General features: G+C 55.0%; 6 protein-coding genes across 6 annotated transcripts; 3 read left to right on the top strand and 3 right to left on the bottom strand.

The window, feature by feature from the left end:
• The first annotated feature begins 617 nt into the window (after nt 1-617).
• Nucleotides 618-3,167, top strand: C8Q71DRAFT_501331 (xylosidase : arab-like proteininofuranosidase). The gene is made up of 6 exons (XM_047918967.1): nt 618-628; nt 682-726; nt 784-1,940; nt 1,992-2,298; nt 2,363-2,648; nt 2,711-3,167. Exons 3-6 carry the CDS (start codon nt 901-903, stop codon nt 2,812-2,814), a joined length of 1,737 nt encoding a protein of 578 aa, XP_047780939.1. The 5' UTR covers nt 618-628; nt 682-726; nt 784-900; the 3' UTR covers nt 2,815-3,167.
• Nucleotides 3,168-3,776: 609 nt separating this feature from the next.
• C8Q71DRAFT_501681 (uncharacterized protein) lies at nt 3,777-5,382 on the top strand. The gene is made up of 10 exons (XM_047918969.1): nt 3,777-3,921; nt 3,988-4,134; nt 4,192-4,226; nt 4,277-4,278; nt 4,332-4,393; nt 4,449-4,720; nt 4,773-4,889; nt 4,951-4,960; nt 5,012-5,131; nt 5,182-5,382. Exons 1-9 carry the CDS (start codon nt 3,864-3,866, stop codon nt 5,089-5,091), a joined length of 783 nt encoding a protein of 260 aa, XP_047780938.1. The 5' UTR covers nt 3,777-3,863; the 3' UTR covers nt 5,092-5,131; nt 5,182-5,382.
• A 948-nt stretch (nt 5,383-6,330) lies between these two features.
• C8Q71DRAFT_795498 (uncharacterized protein) lies at nt 6,331-8,432 on the top strand (the record flags this gene model as incomplete). The annotated part of the gene is made up of 9 exons (XM_047925612.1): nt 6,331-6,516; nt 6,568-6,633; nt 6,688-7,191; nt 7,248-7,363; nt 7,466-7,653; nt 7,708-7,745; nt 7,797-7,894; nt 7,965-8,366; nt 8,393-8,432. 9 exons carry the CDS (start codon nt 6,331-6,333, stop codon nt 8,430-8,432), a joined length of 1,638 nt encoding a protein of 545 aa, XP_047780937.1.
• An 871-nt stretch (nt 8,433-9,303) lies between these two features.
• C8Q71DRAFT_748388 (major facilitator superfamily domain-containing protein) lies at nt 9,304-11,956 on the bottom strand. The gene is made up of 10 exons (XM_047923138.1): nt 11,350-11,956; nt 11,081-11,299; nt 10,623-11,027; nt 10,534-10,568; nt 10,419-10,480; nt 10,165-10,357; nt 10,049-10,106; nt 9,869-9,992; nt 9,519-9,818; nt 9,304-9,464 (listed from the first exon to the last, which is right to left on the bottom strand). Exons 1-9 carry the CDS (start codon nt 11,538-11,540, stop codon nt 9,738-9,740), a joined length of 1,368 nt encoding a protein of 455 aa, XP_047780936.1. The 5' UTR covers nt 11,541-11,956; the 3' UTR covers nt 9,304-9,464; nt 9,519-9,737.
• Nucleotides 11,957-12,385: 429 nt separating this feature from the next.
• Nucleotides 12,386-14,358, bottom strand: C8Q71DRAFT_748368 (uncharacterized protein). Its single transcript, XM_047923137.1, has 7 exons — nt 13,791-14,358; nt 13,556-13,712; nt 13,454-13,494; nt 13,301-13,392; nt 13,159-13,233; nt 12,637-13,103; nt 12,386-12,564 (listed from the first exon to the last, which is right to left on the bottom strand). Exons 1-7 carry the CDS (start codon nt 13,940-13,942, stop codon nt 12,532-12,534), a joined length of 1,017 nt encoding a protein of 338 aa, XP_047780935.1. The 5' UTR covers nt 13,943-14,358; the 3' UTR covers nt 12,386-12,531.
• Nucleotides 14,302-16,414, bottom strand: C8Q71DRAFT_855815 (family S53 protease; the record flags this gene model as incomplete). The annotated part of the gene is made up of 8 exons (XM_047927228.1): nt 14,302-14,358; nt 14,415-14,868; nt 14,928-15,071; nt 15,129-15,331; nt 15,390-15,497; nt 15,556-15,778; nt 15,847-16,112; nt 16,157-16,414. 8 exons carry the CDS (start codon nt 16,412-16,414, stop codon nt 14,302-14,304), a joined length of 1,713 nt encoding a protein of 570 aa, XP_047780934.1.
• Between the last annotated feature and the right edge of the window lie 215 nt (nt 16,415-16,629).

Raw genomic sequence — 16,629 nt, 5'->3', positions numbered from 1 at the left:
GCGGAAGTAATACATTCTGGTTTTAAAGGCAGTCCTGAAACATGGCTTTCTTGGGTGTCGGTTCGTCGAAGCAGAGGATCTGAGCTGTGTCGGTCATGGTGGCTATGAGCGAGCGATGTCCTGCGGCTGGCGCATGTTGGCGGGTGGTTGCCAGTTGCCAGTTGGCGGCCCGCCCGGTCAGCTGCAAGCGCCGAAGCGACATGGCCCGCCCGACGTCGCGGTCCTACTGTCACGGTCACTGCACTGCGGTCTTCATTCACTCATAGTGCTGTACATCGCTCGTGCATGGGGCGCCGCAGCTAGAACCCTTCTACTTGCCAGTGCAATCATCTGCAACCCTCAACGGACGCAATAATTCACGATCCTTTAAATGGCTCATTCGTCCAGAGCCTCGACTAGCCAGAGAGGTGTGCAAATCCTCTACCGTTGGAGTCGTGTTGCAAAGACACACGCAGAAGCCCTGCTCTGTTCTAAACTGCGTTTCAACAACTTCCAGTCTCTACGGCCGTCATGAGCCGCAAATTGACGTCGTCGTGTCGGCCGAATGTCGGCCTTTCGAGCTCCTGGCGTACAGCGCCGATCGTTGGCTTAGGGCTAGCAGCTTACCAAAACACATTGTTCAATCGTGGTGGGTCTTACTGTATGCTGTGCACTGGACGATAGATAACTGATACAATGCAGGCGAATGTATGCCTCATACGTTGCGGTCGGCTTCCAACATGACATGTATGTGCACCTTGTCTCATGACCTCGACCCATGCGACATCTGACTGGTAAATGTAGAACGCGACGTTCATGCCGTATGCCGTCGGTCCGCCAGTCATTCAAGTCGCTATTTATCCCCGACGTCGCAGAGCTTTGTGTCCGCCTGAGTGTGCGCTGCCTCCCTAGAAGAGCACGATGGTGGACCCAGTGGTACGGTTCCTTTTAGCTGCAGTTGCCTGCTGGATTCCTGTACGCGTTGCAGCCTGGAATTCGACGTACTACAACCCTGTCATCCCCGGCTTCCACCCAGATCCCAGTTGCATCTTCGTCCCCGAGCAAGATAACACGTTCTTCTGCGCGTCAAGTAGCTTCAACGCGTTTCCCGGCGTCCCGATACACGCAAGCAAAGACATAGTCAACTGGCGACTTGTCAGCAATGCGCTCAATCGTCCCGAACAGCTGCCGACTCTCGCCATCACGAACAAGTCCACCAGCGGCATATGGGCAGCCACGATCCGCTACCGCGAAGGCACGTTCTACGTCCTCACAACGCTCGTCTTCGACGACCAGCCGGAGGCGAATAGCTCCCGCTGGGACAATATGATCTTCACCTCCACAGACCCGTACTCGTCTGCGTCCTGGTCGCAGCCCGTGCACTTCAACTTCACCGGCTACGACACCTCGCCATTCTGGGACTCCGATGGCACTGTCTATGTCACAGGCTCGCATCCCTGGGAGGTCACACCCGGGATCACGCAAACGACACTCGACCTCACCACGGGTGAGGTCGGCGCAACGTACCAGTACATTTGGAACGGCACGGGCGGAGAAGCGCCCGAGGGCCCGCACATCTACTGGCGCGACGGGTACTACTACCTCATGATTGCGGAGGGCGGTACGGGCCTGACCCACATGGAGACGATCGCGCGGGCGCGCGACATTGGCGGGCCGTACGAGTCGAACCCGGCGAACCCCATCCTGACGAACGCGAACACGAGCGAGTACTTCCAGACGGTCGGCCACGCGGACTTGTTCCGGGACGCGGAGGGGAACTGGTGGGGCGTCGCGTTGTCAACACGGTCGGGGCCCGAGTATACGGTGTTCCCTATGGGCCGCGAAACGGTGCTGTACCCGGTGACGTGGGAGGAGGGAGAGTGGCCTGTGCTGCAGCCTGTGCGCGGAGAGATGAGTGGGTGGCAGTTGCCCCCGACGAACTTTGACGTTCCTGGCGAAGGGTATGTCGTTTGATGATTGTTGTGCTGTTCGTTTTGGCTGACGCATCCCAGACCGTTTGCTGAGGAGCCAGACTATCTGACTTTCTCGCCTGGTTCGACCCTGCCGATTCATCTCGTACACTGGCGGCTACCGATTAACACCTCGTATGCCATCTCACCGTCTGGCTATCCAAATACGCTCCGCCTGCTTCCGTCGCAGCTTAACCTAACTGCATACGATGGGAATTACGCTGGCCCCGAAGGGCAGACTCTAATTGCGCGCAGGCAGATGGATACACTGTTTACATACGGCGTGAATATGAACTTCTCCCCGACAGTCGAGGAGGAGGAAGCAGGCGTTACGGTCTTCCTAACACAGGTACGCTCAGCGCTAGTCGAAGGTTGGCCATGCGCCAAGAATACTTATTCTGTATCTCGCGCAGAATCACCACATCGATCTCGGTCTGGTGCTACTGCCCTACACGAACACGAGCACGAATACGACAGCACTCACCCCATGCTTCCGCTTCCGCTCTGAATCCTACATCGCCGTCCCGCCCACGACGGTGACGCCCGTACCGAGCGCGTGGCTTAACCGGACGCTCCACTGGGAGATCAAGGCATTCAATCTCACACATTACAGCTTCGCGGCGGGCCCCGCAGATGCGCGCTCGCAGATGCAGACATTCGGCTATGGGCTTGCGGCCGATGTCAGCTGGGGCTTCACTGGTGCGTCGACGGCGTTCGTTTGGGCTTATTAGGATGTGCGCTGATGTGATCTACCACTGCAGGGACGTTGATTGGCATATACACAACGACTAACGGCGGCGAGGGCACTGCGCCAGCGTACTTCTCGGAATGGACGTATGTCGGACAGGGACAGTACCGCGACTGAGTCAATTTGGACTGAAGTCGTGGCTCTGCGTCGTGTGAGACACTCCTCGCCCTGATTGATATCTTGTGCCTTCGTGCAGTTCTACATCTTTGACAAAGTCGGGTCGTAGTCCGCGTCGATGTTCGGCCCTGTCCCCTTCATCGCTCCTTCAACTTTTCTTCAACTTTTCTTCACACTTAGTTGTGGTGGGCACGTCTCGTCATCAATCATTGCTCATTCGAATACAATCAGAAGGTGGTCGACCGTCCCAGTTCATTCTAGGTTTGCGACCTGGTGTGTCTTCGTCGCATCGATCTGTCAAGTCGAGGCCGAAACTCCATCGTGTGATGAGCGCCTACCAGTATCATTCACCAGCGGCGTCATCCAGGGGCTTTGGACCCTCGAACTCGAGGTTACAACATGCACTCCGATCGATCGTTGAACGCGCTGTGATCTCCAGCGGAATGCTCAATCACCCTGCTCTGACTACGGTGCGAAGTGCTTTTTTTGACATGGGCTATACGGCGTATATACTGACTGACAGATGTCGATGATTATTGACAGTTGGTCCGCAGCTGTCGGAACTGTAAACCCAATTATCGGACAGTCCGATGTAGAACATAGTGATGACTCTCATCATGCATGCTCTTGGTATTCCCCTTAACAGTGCAAAGGCAGCATCGAGTGGTCAACCACCGGAATGCGCCGGAAAATTATACAATGGTGAAGTATCGCTCGCCGCTTGCTCAGAACCTACTGCTAATGAGGATTGTGGAATGTATTCGGTGTTCGGACCTCTGTTGAGTATCGTGCAGATTGACATAGCTTGAAGAGACAAATTGTACATACATCAAGATCCAAAGGTGAGAGCATGTTCAGCGTCACGACAGTGAGGCTGTTGTTTTCATCACCGATGTGATCATTCAAGGAAGTGCTATCTGTTGGCGGCCAGATGTGTACAGCACCATCTATCATGGTAGAGGAAGGACGTCGGTTATAAGTGGTACGCGTCCATGTGAACCCTGTTATATCTGCCCCTCGTTCCATCCAGGCTGCGTGCAGACTCAATTATGGCATTGTTAACTGCGAATGATGTAAATTCGTTGATCGCAAGCCAATACCTTTCGGGTGAGTACAAAGTCTTGACAAGATCGATGTAGGAGTTCTTGGCCTGACTGTATACTTGCTGTCCAGGAGCCGCAGTCACACTTACACTGTACGACCACATCCTCATCATAGGGGAAATTGCACTAGTATGGCGACACAAGCGGTCCGCCCTTTCCGTCATTGTCATCCTTGACCTATATGCAAGACTTGGTAGTATGCTGTTCATAGCCTACGGTATGTCACTGAGTGCTCTTGGTCCTTTTTGATCTCCGTCCCTCATGACAGTCGCAGTGAACAGCGGGCTTTCCGCTAATATAACCACTCAAGTACGTCCCGTGTCCGAGCTGAAGGATAATGCTGACAGTTGCGGCAACAGATGTCAGTACCTGTGACCACGTCTCGGCGAATTGCTGCACTGACTCTGCACCTAGATGCCGAGTGTTTAATGACTATGCTGTCACGTATGGATTACTGAGCATGTGTTCGGTTCCATGTGTGTCTCATTCCGTCAACGCCTACCGTGATGTACTACTACTGACCGTTCACAGTTGCACTGACGCTTCGCATCTACAAACTATGGGACAACAGAAAGATGATGACATACGTGGTGATATGTGGATTCGCGGTGATCAATGCAGTTGCAATCGCATTCTCAATTGTCACAAATATTCAAACCTCTCGTAAGATTCAGAGCTACATATCCTACAAAGGTATCAGCAATACTAAACTGGTCATAGCCAAGGTGCAATACAACAGTTCATTTCGAATGTGCACTCTTCCGGATAAGCCCGTGTTTTTTATTGGTGCTTACGCGGGATCGGTGAGCTATATAAATCTTATCATGGAGCTTAGCCCGCTGAATCTAGGATAAGCTAGCATCCCATGTCTACGTGCTCGTGTTAGTATTGATTCATGCCCTGAGCAATCCTCGCAGAAGTGATGCCGAGCTGTTTCATAATCTATACCGCGACGGCATTCTAACATTGTTGGTACGTGGATGAGTATTTCTCACTGCCATATCCTTGACGCATTTCACATTGCTTGTGCTAGATGTTCATTGGTGAGTCTGATAATGCCAAGAGTCATGATCATGACAGCCAATCTTGAGCAGCACTGGAGCTTGCACGACTTATACCGGCAATTGTCGGAGGAGTTTGTATTCATCGCCCCGTACCACGCACAAACAGCTAAATCATTCTTGTCAGGCTGCGCAGATACTGCTTACGCCTTTGTGAGTAGTGGCCACATATATTCAATCTGTAACTGAGTGTTATGTTGCAGGATAACATGGGCCATTGACGGTGTCATGAGCTTCCGTCTGTACCTGACATTGACGGAGATCGAGAGCAACAGTCGCAAAGGGCAGTGGGTTCGAAGAACAGTGAACGTGACACACCAACATGAAGTACTTGTTTTCCAGGAAGTAGAGATGGAGCTCATATAACGCGCAATGCAAGTTGACTCAGCGTGGAAATATCACTGTCAAGTGAAACGGTCGATGAACGTTTGATTTATTGACACCGTGTTCTACTTACAGTTACATATCCACGCCCGAAGAATCCCAGTGGCGCGTGCAAGGCGCGTGAGTGCATTGTAACTTAAGCCAGATGCCGTCATTACAGAACGCCGAATGTGAGTAGCACGTCTGCTACCATTAATTCAACCATTCACCCTGGATTGACAGCTCACTTCCAGCAAATGTATGCGAACACTATTCACGGGCTGTATGGCCGACGGCTAGCTCAGGGATCGACAGATGAGTAGATACAACCTCGGTGACCCGGCCTATGCCTTTCCCAGACTACATGGCAGACACCTCCCGCCTTCATCCGTAGTGACTTTTTTTGATTGCGGCACGGAAGGACACATTGATTGGGCCCTGACACTATCATGCATGGTGACTCGACCGCTCACATCCAGAATATGAAGACGGACACTTATGTGACCGCGTGACATGTGCGTCACATAACCGCATCGTGGTATGTTTCCAGCGACAGTGGCATAGTTATGAACCTTCATGCCCTTCGACAGTACCATCCCGGTTTGACTCGAGTACTAGAATTTGATGTGACAACGGAGTATGGTTACCAGCTTTGGTCAGTACTTGACTCAATGTTCCCTCGGATGTTTCCGACTCGCGAGACTCAAGCATCCGTGCATATGATCGGCCCCGGCATGCACTGGCGAGTACAGGTACGCGGCCTCGAGGCTCTCGACTAATTCTCATGGTACCCTGCTTCACCGAGACTTCGCATAATCTGTAGCTCCATTTTTCTCCGTCTATTATAAAGCTGCAGCTATGGCAACCCCCCTCGGAGACAAGCTATGACTGTTAACCCCACAATTTTACTGAACAACTCTCAAAGGTACGAACATCCGTTCACATTGCAGGATGACTGGGAGCGTGCGCGTTACGTTCCCCATGACCCAATGACACACCACGTCCCGCGGACGCTCGTGGAGTATCGTATGTGTGCACTCAGCGCTGCCATACGAGACAAGCCGGAATGGTACAACAAGTTCCGCAATGAAGCGATCCGGGCGAATTGGAAGGAAGAAATCCAGGAACAGCAGGAAGTCTTAATCCACCGAAGTCAGCAGCTCACCGATAATATGGTGCGTGCAGTGTCCTGCATTGTGATATAGCATTGCTTGATATTTGCCCAGATCAACTACATTTTTGAGGAATTGGAGGCATATGTTTCCCTCCGCGACCCGGATACCGGGATTCAGGTGAGTCAACATTTATCAGGACAAAAATGCGCATGCCTGAACGCGCGATGTTAGCCCGGACCGTACGAGCGGATCTGGCAGTCTGACGAACTCATTTCTGCATCTCTCAGAGCTGGTTTGATCTCCGCCGTTGCACCTCTAGAGTCTGTGCCGGACTCCGAGCAAGATTGGCATCCTGGCTCTGACGGGAAGGTACTCGACCTTGTCCATCCGTCCCTCTACCCCGTCATCTACGGGCGTACTATCTCCAACACGACTAGGCAGCCGCTCAAGCCACGGCCGTCTGATATCAACAAGATGTTCATTTCTGACCACTTTCAGTGGCTACCCTCGGACTTCGACGTTCCTAAGGACGGCACCGTCACGCTTGCGTCGCCCTACATCAACAACATACACCCGGATCGACATAGGCCTCTCATGGACGTCATCCCGAGGATCCTCGAGAAGGCTGTTCCGATGTTCGAATGGGTGTTGTCCGAGCTCGAGAGGAAGCGTCCGCTACCGACGCGGATGGACTACCAAGGGAACAGCATCCCCAGATGCATATGGCCCAAGGAGGTATACACGGTGGCTGCCAGTGCTTCGCCATATGTCTATGCTTATCTATGTGCCAGAGAGAGCCTCGGCCAGATGACAACACTATGCACTGGTTCTACGCGAAGCACGACTCTTTGACCAGCGTCGAACTCAACCCCTTCAATGCCTACTATGACAAGATTGCAGACGCCGCGTACGAACGCTGGATAGCGATCAAGGGCGAGGATACCGATGAGATATTCCAGGAGCCGGAACGTCCGTCCTTTCCGGAGAGGAACTACATCAGCCGATGCAGAGAGTATTGGCTGGACTCGCTGCCGCACATCTGGCCGGACAGCAAGCCCACGTACGACGGCGAGCTCGCCGATGTCAAGAAGACCGTCAGCTTACGAGGCAGGCAACTTCAGGTGATTGTGAAACTGGCGAACATCGTATTGACACCGGAGAAGCCGGTATACGAAGGCGGGACGTGGCATGTCGAAGGTTCGACTACCGGAGAATTGGGTGACCCGAGACTGACTTGTGTATTGCATACAGGGATGGACAACGAGGCTATCGTGTCAACTTTCATATACGTGCGTGCCTCCATTTTATTTGCGATACTTGGATATCTGATGTGCTTGTAGTACTACGCCTGTGAGAACATCACCGAGTCCACGCTGTCCTTCCGCACTGCGACGCACGAGCCGGAGTACCACGCCCAGTACGACTACTACTGTATGAAGTATCTCTACGGCATCAAAAAGCAAGTCCCTATTCGACCTGCCCTTGCTTCGCAGACTGACCCACCACAGCGACGAACCTTGCGTACAAGTAGTCGGTCGAGCTGTCACGAAACAGCATCGATGCCTCGCCTTCCCGAACCTCTACCAGCATCTAGTTTCGCCCTTCCGCCTCAAAGACGGGACGAAATCGGGCCACCGCAAGATCCTCGTCTTGTTCCTCGTCGACCCCAACGTCCGGGTTCCCTCCGCATCGGACGTCGGACCGCAGCAAGCAGCGTGGATCCGTTCTGCACTGGAGAGCACTCAGCTGTGGCAACGGCTGCCCACTGAACTCCAGGATATCATATGGGAGCAGGTAGACGCCGTGTCCGACGAGGAGGCGAAGAAGTATAGAGAGGAGCTCATGAAGGAGCGGACGGCATTCGTGCACACGGTGGATGGACAGAGATTCGGGCATCCGTTTAGTCTATGGTATGTCACTCTCGTTTCATGCGAAGGCCGCTGTCTGATGCTAGCCGCATCACTAGCGAGCATTGATGATAGTAGAGATCCGCCGATTGAATTGAATAGGGTACGGGAAGCAAGCTGACTGCGTGCGCGTGGTTGTATAGTATGACCAGGAAGGTGTAACCACGCATTTGGTCTTGTTCAAGAGCATTCTTCCGGGGAACTTTCCGCGACCTTGTCAGCTTACACCGATTTATCCCGTCTCAGAAGAATAGGCCTGTCAACAACGTCGTTACGCGTAACTGGGTTCGATGAGCGACTTGAATGCAGTGCCACGTGACCGCGTCGCGGTTGGACGCGGCAGTGGCGGCGAGGCTGACACGGAACGTTGGTCGCGGTCAGATCCCTAATGAGACCATGGCCAATAGGTTGGCACCGTCGTTGGGGGTATATAAGGCCCACGAGCAGAGACTGACCCCTCATTCTCCCTTCCCTCCTACCACCACTTCCTCCGCCTCCCGTCCCTTCTCCGGGCTCGAGGCTGTCGTCTTCGGCCAACATAGTGAGTTACCCTCCATCGAGACCTCACTGTATGCTCACCGTCTGACATACAGATGAAGGTGAGTGACCTTGGTTCCGTCTCGGTTGGTGGTTCGCGGCTCGGCTCCCCTATGTCCACCCACTCATCGCGCCTGTCCTCCCCTTCCACCTGTCCACGCACCATCGCCCATGTACTGTCTCGGTTTCCGGTTCGGGTTCGGGTTCTTGTTGCGGCAGCGCCGAAAGGCTGCTGTCCGCTCGCCCTCGCGCCGAGAGGCTGCGTGTGGCGTCGCCCCCGTGCCGAGAGGCTGCGGGAGGCTATCGGGTCTGTGTCTCGGGTCACCGTCCCCCACCTGTATCTCCTCCTCACTCATGTCGACCCATGCTGCCTGTCCATATACCCCCGCTCCTGTATTCGTAGGTAGAAATCTTGTGATGCCTGTGCAGTCTGTACCATTGACGGGTCGGGCACGCTCCAGTCGGCGCGTGTCAGCCGTCGGAGGTACAGACCGCGAGCACGCTGTAGATTACTGGGGTTCACTCACGGATTGCTGATACATATCCTTGCGAGCGAGCATGCATCTTGTGGAATAATCATGAGCTACATAGAGTGCCACGAGCTGCAAGGATCCATACCAAGGCTGAAGCAGAATCTAGTAGTAGTATGGCAGACTCTTGCAGGCGAGCGGCCCTTCGGACAGGGACGAGACTGTTGGACATTCATTAGTATGCGAGTACTACTGTCCTATCGGTATCATACAAGACAACTACTATAGTGGTGGTCTAGAAGTCTATGGCGAGTCGTGAGTCGTGAGTTTACGTTGCCACGTCGTGTGAGTAGCCTCCTGAGCGCTTCTACGTCCACTTCGTCCCCTTCTTTTCGACGAGGAAATGTCTCCCGATACAAGTGACCCCGGAACCAAGGATCATCACGACCTGCATCTCGTCAGTCCGCGAATGACGCGCCGCTGCATACTGAGACTTACCGCGCTGAACACGATAGGCTTGGGCCAGTGCAGAATGGTGCCGTGCCCGAGGAGTGCTCCATCGATGGGCGACCCAGTCAGCATGGCTAGCGAGGTAAAGCAGTAGCCAAGGCCCATCTGGATTCTGCGAAGCGAAGCATTGAGAACGCAGACGAAAGAGGTGAACAGGCAAAGACATACCCAAGCTCTTCAGGTCTACTTGCCAGCACGGCGAACACGCTCGGGACAAGGGCAATGTCTACGAGACCCAGGCTTAGCACAACGGACGAGCACGAAAGCAAGGAGCTGTCACGCACATCCGCCCGAGAAGAACCCGTACAAGATCGAGAAGATGATGACAGCGGCGGTGTTTGTCACGCCGAACATGACGAACACGAGCACACCCATTGTTAGGGAGACGGGGATCACGACGTTGAGGGTTCCGAAATAGTCGGCGAGTACATTTGGGATGATCCGCCCTGGGACGGAGGCGGCATTCAGGATGGCGATCTGAGGACGCGTTATTCAATTTGTACCGTCGTTCGCTACGACAGCATTTGACACTGCGTACCGTATAGAAAGCCAGGGTACTGGAGAGCCCATGCAGATTGAGCCAGAGCTGCAGGTAGAAGTCTGTCGGAGGACCGATGAGATTCGACGGCATAGAGACTCGTTCGGACACTCACAGGGCATGAACAATCCCCAGTACACAAGGAACACTCTGCAGTGTCATCAGCGTCCATGTCGCCTGACTATATGCGTCAAAATGACTCACCCGAAGACCGTGAACACGAATGACGGGTCCGTCAACGACCCCAATATGTCCGGCTTCGGCTGCTCCGCCCTCTCCTTCGCCCCAGGCACCCGCGTCCGCATCAAGAGCTGAGCGATCACCAGCAGGCCGAAGGACAAGAACCCCGACGCGCGCACGCCCCATGCGAAGCCTACCGCGTCGGCGCCGCTGATCAGGCGATTCAGCATGATGGGGAAGATGATGCCGCCACACCCGGAGCCGGTGACGACGAGACCGAGCGCCATGCTCCGCCGCTTCTTCCAGTAATGGCCCTGGAGCGAGAGAGCGGGCACGAGCATGAACCCGCCGCCGACGCCCATGCCGATGCCTTGTGCGAGGAGGAGTTGGTAGTATTTCGTTGGGTCTGCTAGGGAGAGCATGAAGAGGCTGGTCGCATGATGTCAGTAGCTGGTGAAACTTGTAGAACTAGTCGTACGCACCAGAAGAGATACAGTATGCTCCCGAAGAGGAGTTCCGAGTGGAAGTAGCCGGCGTCGAAGAGTCGCCCGGCGGGGAAGCCCACCAGGAAGATGAGGCAAAGCTGCAGAGAGCCGATCCAGCTGATGTTGGACGACGTAGAGGTACCTGCGAGCACGTAGTAGTCTTGGAAGACTCCGAATGAGCTCGCATACCCGAACGTGCAGAACGATATGAACGCCCTACGTGTTCATGAGCAAGGCAGACGCTAGAGCAATAGGAACGTACGCACCCGCCAATGGTGGCACACCATGCTTGCATCCCGCCATCGGGTATGTGATCCAGAGACTGCGAGACGTCCGCCTCAACATCGGGCTTCTCTTTCGGTAGCGACTTTGCAGAGTCGAGTTGGTCAAGCTGGACGGAATTCGTCGTGGTATGGTCTTCCAAAGACCCAGTAGAGGCCATTGCGGCGGGATTCATAATATTACAGTGAGGAATCCCGCATGGTGGTCCTTAAGAACGCAATGGCAAGCGGGCGAAATGCGTCGCCACAACGTTCCGCGGATGGGCCTGGTCCAGCGACCGGCAGCCCGCGCTGCTGTAGCGGAACGCCAATCGTGCCGCCGGAGAGATGGTTCGGAGGTATTCCGCACAGCCTGGCGGGACATTGAAGGCGACGGAAGACATATGGGCGGAAAGCGTCGAGCGAGGCCCGGAACAGCAAGGTCGGGGACCGCTGGAGATCTATCTGTCGTGGGATATTTACGGTGCCGCTCCGGGTCGTCGTTGCCTCGGAGAGTCGACCTTGAATAATAGTTGACAGGCCTCCTCCTGGTCTTCGGTCGTCGCAAGGTGCACAAGCCGCTTCAAAGCTCGTCAATAGCATGGTGAGAGAGAGAGTCAGAGGTACTCGCCCATTCAACCCGGCGCAAGGTGCGCCTCGACCGGCAGCTGCCGGGCCGCGATCGCGATCGAGGTCTGCTCGAGCGGAATCCAGCCTTCCCGCGTCGCCAGCCACACGGGCAGCCCGTCCGCAATCCGTGCGGACTCGGAGGGCCTTCTTGCCTCGGACTCCTCTACGTCTCCTAGACCAGGCGAGCCGTTCTAGGCTGGACGCCTCGGACCCCCGCCCTCAAGGCTTCAGACTTCAGTGGTCCGAGCAAGTTCCCGGGCCCTTGGCAATCACGGACATGCACCATGTACGTGACGCCCTGGCAGACTTGCTATGTACTAGTCGTGGCACACAAACGGCATTAAGGGGACGCAAGCTTGGTAGGTCCACATAGCCTCTGCTCAAGAGATGGAAAAGATACTGTATGTCTAGCAGAGGCGGTGTAGCGTAGCGTCCTGTTCGCGCTGATTCAGGTGTAGTCGCAAAAGCAAGACATACGAATTACCGAGGATCCACGACGTCGACGCGGAATGCCGAACATCGATATCACACATACAAGTAGAATCAGCTTGATATCCTTCAAAGCCTCGTAACAGACCAAAGCAGCATCCGGTAGGTAGCAATCTCAGGCAACTCCACGCGCTTAGCTTCATTCGCCCACTTCACCGCGTCCATCTGCATCAGCTCCCGCGCCTCTTTCAGAGCTACCTGGACCTTCACCTTGCCCTTCGCGAACACATTTCCGTCCCACAGCCCTCTCCAACTCTCCGGCGAGTGGCAGAACATCTGCTGCCCATTGCGCATCGCGGAGCGCTCCGTCCACAGGCCTTTCTCGGGCAGCCCAGCGTGCATGCCGAAGATCATGGATCCGGGCACGGGCGAGAGCAGCCCTGCGAGCTTGCGCGCGAGCTCGAGCTGCTTCTCCTCGGTGAACAGGTGGAAGAACGAGGAGGCGTGGATCACGGAGACGTGCCCGTTCAGCGGCGTGAGTGTCTTCAGGGAGGCGAGCGCAGGTGCCGGCGTGGCGGGCGGCGAGTCGAGAACCGGGCCACTCTCGAAGAAGGCTGATTCGAAGGCATCGCCACCAAGAAAGTGGGCAGGAAATTCGTTTGCGGTAGTCTTGAAGAGCTTGTGACCGAGGTCCCAGTACTCTGTCAATGGACTCGGTCAAGTTCTATGTTTGCTTAGTCATACGAACAAGCCTACCCGGGTGCAAATCCGACCCAATGGCGTTCTCAGTGGGAAAGCCGTCGGCCACAGCCTTCCTGACGTCAACTCCGACTAGGCAGCCAAGAGCGTCAATGATGCATATGTCCGATAGCGTAGTAGATGAGGCGGGCATACGTACAGCAACATCCTATATCGAGCAGGATAGCGCCCTCGCGCTCCTTCCCCAGCTTGATAGCTTGTTCGTACGCAGGGATACGGCTTGCTACGAGCCTTAAGCCATTTGCACCGGTCAGCACGTAACACACGACGGATCCGTACGTGAGCAACGCACTTCGTGAAGGCAAACGCCCTGATGCAAGTGTACGGTGTGACCTGTGTTAGTCGAATTCATCAGTATGCTCCGGAGGTAGTAGCCAGAAAACGCGATACTTGCCTTCAGAGCGTCCGCCTGGACACTCATTATGTGCTGCTTCAGTTCTTCCTCATCCGTGATCCCCGTCTGAGCAGTGAAGAACGCGAGTTCTTCCGGATGAAGATAGTAGAGCTTCTCGTAGAAGGCACGGTCTGCCGGTATGCTATCTGCGGACATACTTGTCAATGTTCTTGTAGCTTCGCTTCAGTGAAAGCCGGGAGGAATGATATCGCCCCTCCATCTCCCCCCGTCGCACCTTTTAAGTGCGCACAGGAGCGCCGCTCGCACATCATCCCTTACTGTGTGTGGTCGGCAGGATCCCCAGGCCCGGGAGTGCGGGCGTAGCATGCCAAGATGTAAGCCGCCGTGACGGTGCGCGGGGCATTCTCCCTCGGCACTGTCGATCATTGGCCGTGGGCCGGTGACGCTGGCTGACTGTGCAAGAGGTCGTCCTCAGGCCTATGCTATTTGTGGAAGCCCGAGACGGCCTGGAGAATCTGTGTGGATAGGTGATGCACTGTTTCGAGAATCGGTCGTGATCGAGCTTCGTCCGTTGATACAGCGGGTCGGGGACGGTATTACTGTATACCGACGAGCTGGACGACACGCAAGGCTTTAGGCAAGCTTGGTGCATACAAGAGCTTACCACAGGCATAATCATCATACTTGATGCACTCGTTGGAAATCATGACCTCAAGATTCTGCACTCTGGATTGCGAGCTGGCAGCGAGGCACCTTGAATTCAAGCAAGGTGCAGGAGACACGGCTCACAGCCCGAGTACTGTCAGCAATCGTGCATAGTCCGGTGTCCCCAACCCCGTCACCTACATGATGGTACCCAACATTAGCCACGAGCGCGCGATGCGTGACGACGACGTACCGGATCCCACCCTACCGCCGTCTCGAAACCAGTCGTAAAGTTAGAACACGCGAAGTTGTTCCCCGTTGTGATATCCGTCAGCCCCTGCCAGCCCTCCGCGTACAACCACGGGTTCAGCCACCCGAGGGCCGGGCGCCCCGCCGCCAATAGCGCGTCATTCACGAGCGCGACCACGCTTGCGAACGTCGGGCTCGCGCAGCTCGTCCCGCTGACGGGTATGACAGCGCCTTCCACGACGATGGCGAAGTCCACCGCGTATGCGGCTACGTCTGGGAAGCCCCGCCCCGACGCGTTGTACAGCCCGGCATCGGTTGGCTCGGATCCATAGGAGGCGAGGTAGTTTGGAACGGTGAGAGACTGGAAAGAAGGCCGTGCCCAGTAGTTGGAGAATCCACCACCAGAGAAGTTGACAGCCGTCTGGGGAATGTCGACCGTACCACCGACGGAAGTGACGCTGTCCAGAGGCACTCGTTATAGGTTGATCGATGATAGGAAGAGGACCAGTGGGCTTACTATGGACACCCGGATGGGAAGGTCGGTAAGAACGTTGTACACCCATCGGCGGGATAGTGGCCTCCAGAGACACCACCGTCTCCAGACGCGAACAGGATCGATACACCCCGGGCGCCAAGCTGCGCGTATGTATTGCAGAGGTTACTGCAAGATGAAAGTCAGTGAGAGACCCAAATATGCCGCAACAGACCATCCACGTACTACGCCAGTTTCTCGGAGACCGTGTATTCATCGATACCATAGCTCGTTGTCATGACTTGGGGCGGATCCTCGAGTCCGATCATGTAAATTGCCGTGTCGAGGAGCGCGTCGGTGAAGTCTGTTACGTCTGAACCTCCACCAACAGAGATGAACGTCACGGGTGCATCTGTGGCGAGACCGACAGTATATTGGATATCCAGATTCTGTGATATTTGCATCAGATCGTCGAGTCAGTCGGCCAAGGCGAGAGGTCAAGCGTACCGCCTCTATTCCCGCACTTCCGTTCTGCGGGTCAATACCCCCGTCAAGAGTGACGAGGTTGTACGTCGTGGAAGGCGACATATCCGGGCGGGCATCCTCCAGGAAAGTCTGACAGCAATGCTTTGTTCAGCAGCCCGTCTGGGGACAGAGGATAGTGCAGACCGACCATCAAGTCTGCACGTTGCGGCCACTGCCCAACATATCCGGCGACAGCTATCGCAGATCCATGCGTAGCGGGTGTAGTCGGCAGGCTGTACAGAGACTGAAGGCACGCCGGCGTGATGCCAGAAGTATTCGCGCAAGGTCCCGCAGTATCGTTCAAAATTGACCGCCGTTCCGGAACCTGTGGGAATCCTACTAGCGGCGGAGTGCCGTTTGGGTCCGGGAACCTGCACATGAAATAATTATGCATACATGTGTACTGTCATCCAACACACGATTTTAGAGTATTGCTTACGAGATAGTGGGATGAACAAAGTCAAGGTGTCCCAACAGGTCCGTCGGGATCGAGTACGAGAGCGTCCGGATGGTCTGTTTCTGGGTACCAGCGTGTGTGAAGACGGAGTACTGAGCACCCAGGAGGTCATTCGCCTTGCTGACAGGCACCTGAATCGAAAGCCAATCGCCTGCGGGAGATATGACATTGCTAGAGATGTCATTGTCATTCAGCCAGGTCTTCACCGCTGTGACACTTTCAGCCGTGGGCGCGACGAAAGCTTCGACCTACGGATAACGTCAGATCCGCAAGTCAATGAGTCTAGTCTTACCTCTTCCTTGCTGAGATGGTTACCGTAGTTCGCGTTTTCCGGCGTGCTGACGTCGTACAAAGCGTCCACCAACCCAGCGGGATCGCTCTGCACCAAAGCCAGCCGAAGGCTCAACAAGGCATCTGGCGAAGCTGGGCTTGTATATGCATAACCGCTCGGTGCGTTAGCGCGAGACTCGTGTACTTGCAGATCCCGCGCAAACGGTTTGGCGAACACTGGTAGTAAGACCAGTAAGGGCACCAGGACGAAGGAGAGCATGGTGCTGATCCTTAGGGTGCTTCGAGGGGTACTGGTGGACGACTGTGTTGTCTATCTGCAGTTGTTATATAAGTGCACAGGACATGCTCTAAGACGCCCTATCGTGGATGAGAACTCACCAGATGGATGCATCCCACGAAGAAGTTATTTGTGTCTGGCGAAGGTGTTTTGTGCACGGTACCGATTCTGTCATTTACAGGTATGACGTCCGGTTG

Source organism: Rhodofomes roseus (assembly GCF_022264815.1).
Source record: "Rhodofomes roseus strain CIRM-BRFM 1785 chromosome Unknown C8Q71scaffold_6, whole genome shotgun sequence".
In the NCBI taxonomy this organism is placed as follows: domain Eukaryota; kingdom Fungi; phylum Basidiomycota; class Agaricomycetes; order Polyporales; family Fomitopsidaceae; genus Rhodofomes; species Rhodofomes roseus.
This window is presented reverse-complemented; position numbering and strand designations above follow the sequence as displayed.

Excerpts from the sequence above, each read along its gene's own strand:
- C8Q71DRAFT_501681 (XM_047918969.1), top strand. The coding sequence starts at position 3,864 with ATGGCATTGTTAACTGCGAATGATGTAAATTCGTTGATCGCAAGCCAA. Across the intron at positions 3,922-3,987 it reads CGCAAGCCAATACCTTTCGG|GAGCCGCAGTCACACTTACA; the intron begins GTGAGTACAAAG and ends CTTGCTGTCCAG. Across the intron at positions 4,394-4,448 it reads GAGCATGTGTTCGGTTCCAT|TTGCACTGACGCTTCGCATC; the intron begins GTGTGTCTCATT and ends GACCGTTCACAG.
- C8Q71DRAFT_501331 (XM_047918967.1), top strand. The coding sequence starts at position 901 with ATGGTGGACCCAGTGGTACGGTTCCTTTTAGCTGCAGTTGCCTGCTGG. Across the intron at positions 2,299-2,362 it reads TTACGGTCTTCCTAACACAG|AATCACCACATCGATCTCGG; the intron begins GTACGCTCAGCG and ends TATCTCGCGCAG. Across the intron at positions 2,649-2,710 it reads TGTCAGCTGGGGCTTCACTG|GGACGTTGATTGGCATATAC; the intron begins GTGCGTCGACGG and ends CTACCACTGCAG.
- C8Q71DRAFT_748368 (XM_047923137.1), bottom strand. The coding sequence starts at position 13,942 with ATGATCGACAGTGCCGAGGGAGAATGCCCCGCGCACCGTCACGGCGGC. Across the intron at positions 13,713-13,790 it reads CTCCTGTGCGCACTTAAAAG|TATGTCCGCAGATAGCATAC; the intron begins GTGCGACGGGGG and ends AACATTGACAAG. Across the intron at positions 13,393-13,453 it reads AGGGCGTTTGCCTTCACGAA|GCTCGTAGCAAGCCGTATCC; the intron begins GTGCGTTGCTCA and ends AAATGGCTTAAG.
- C8Q71DRAFT_748388 (XM_047923138.1), bottom strand. The coding sequence starts at position 11,540 with ATGAATCCCGCCGCAATGGCCTCTACTGGGTCTTTGGAAGACCATACC. Across the intron at positions 9,993-10,048 it reads AGTAGACCTGAAGAGCTTGG|AATCCAGATGGGCCTTGGCT; the intron begins GTATGTCTTTGC and ends TTCGCTTCGCAG. Across the intron at positions 9,819-9,868 it reads AGCCTATCGTGTTCAGCGCG|GTCGTGATGATCCTTGGTTC; the intron begins GTAAGTCTCAGT and ends GACGAGATGCAG.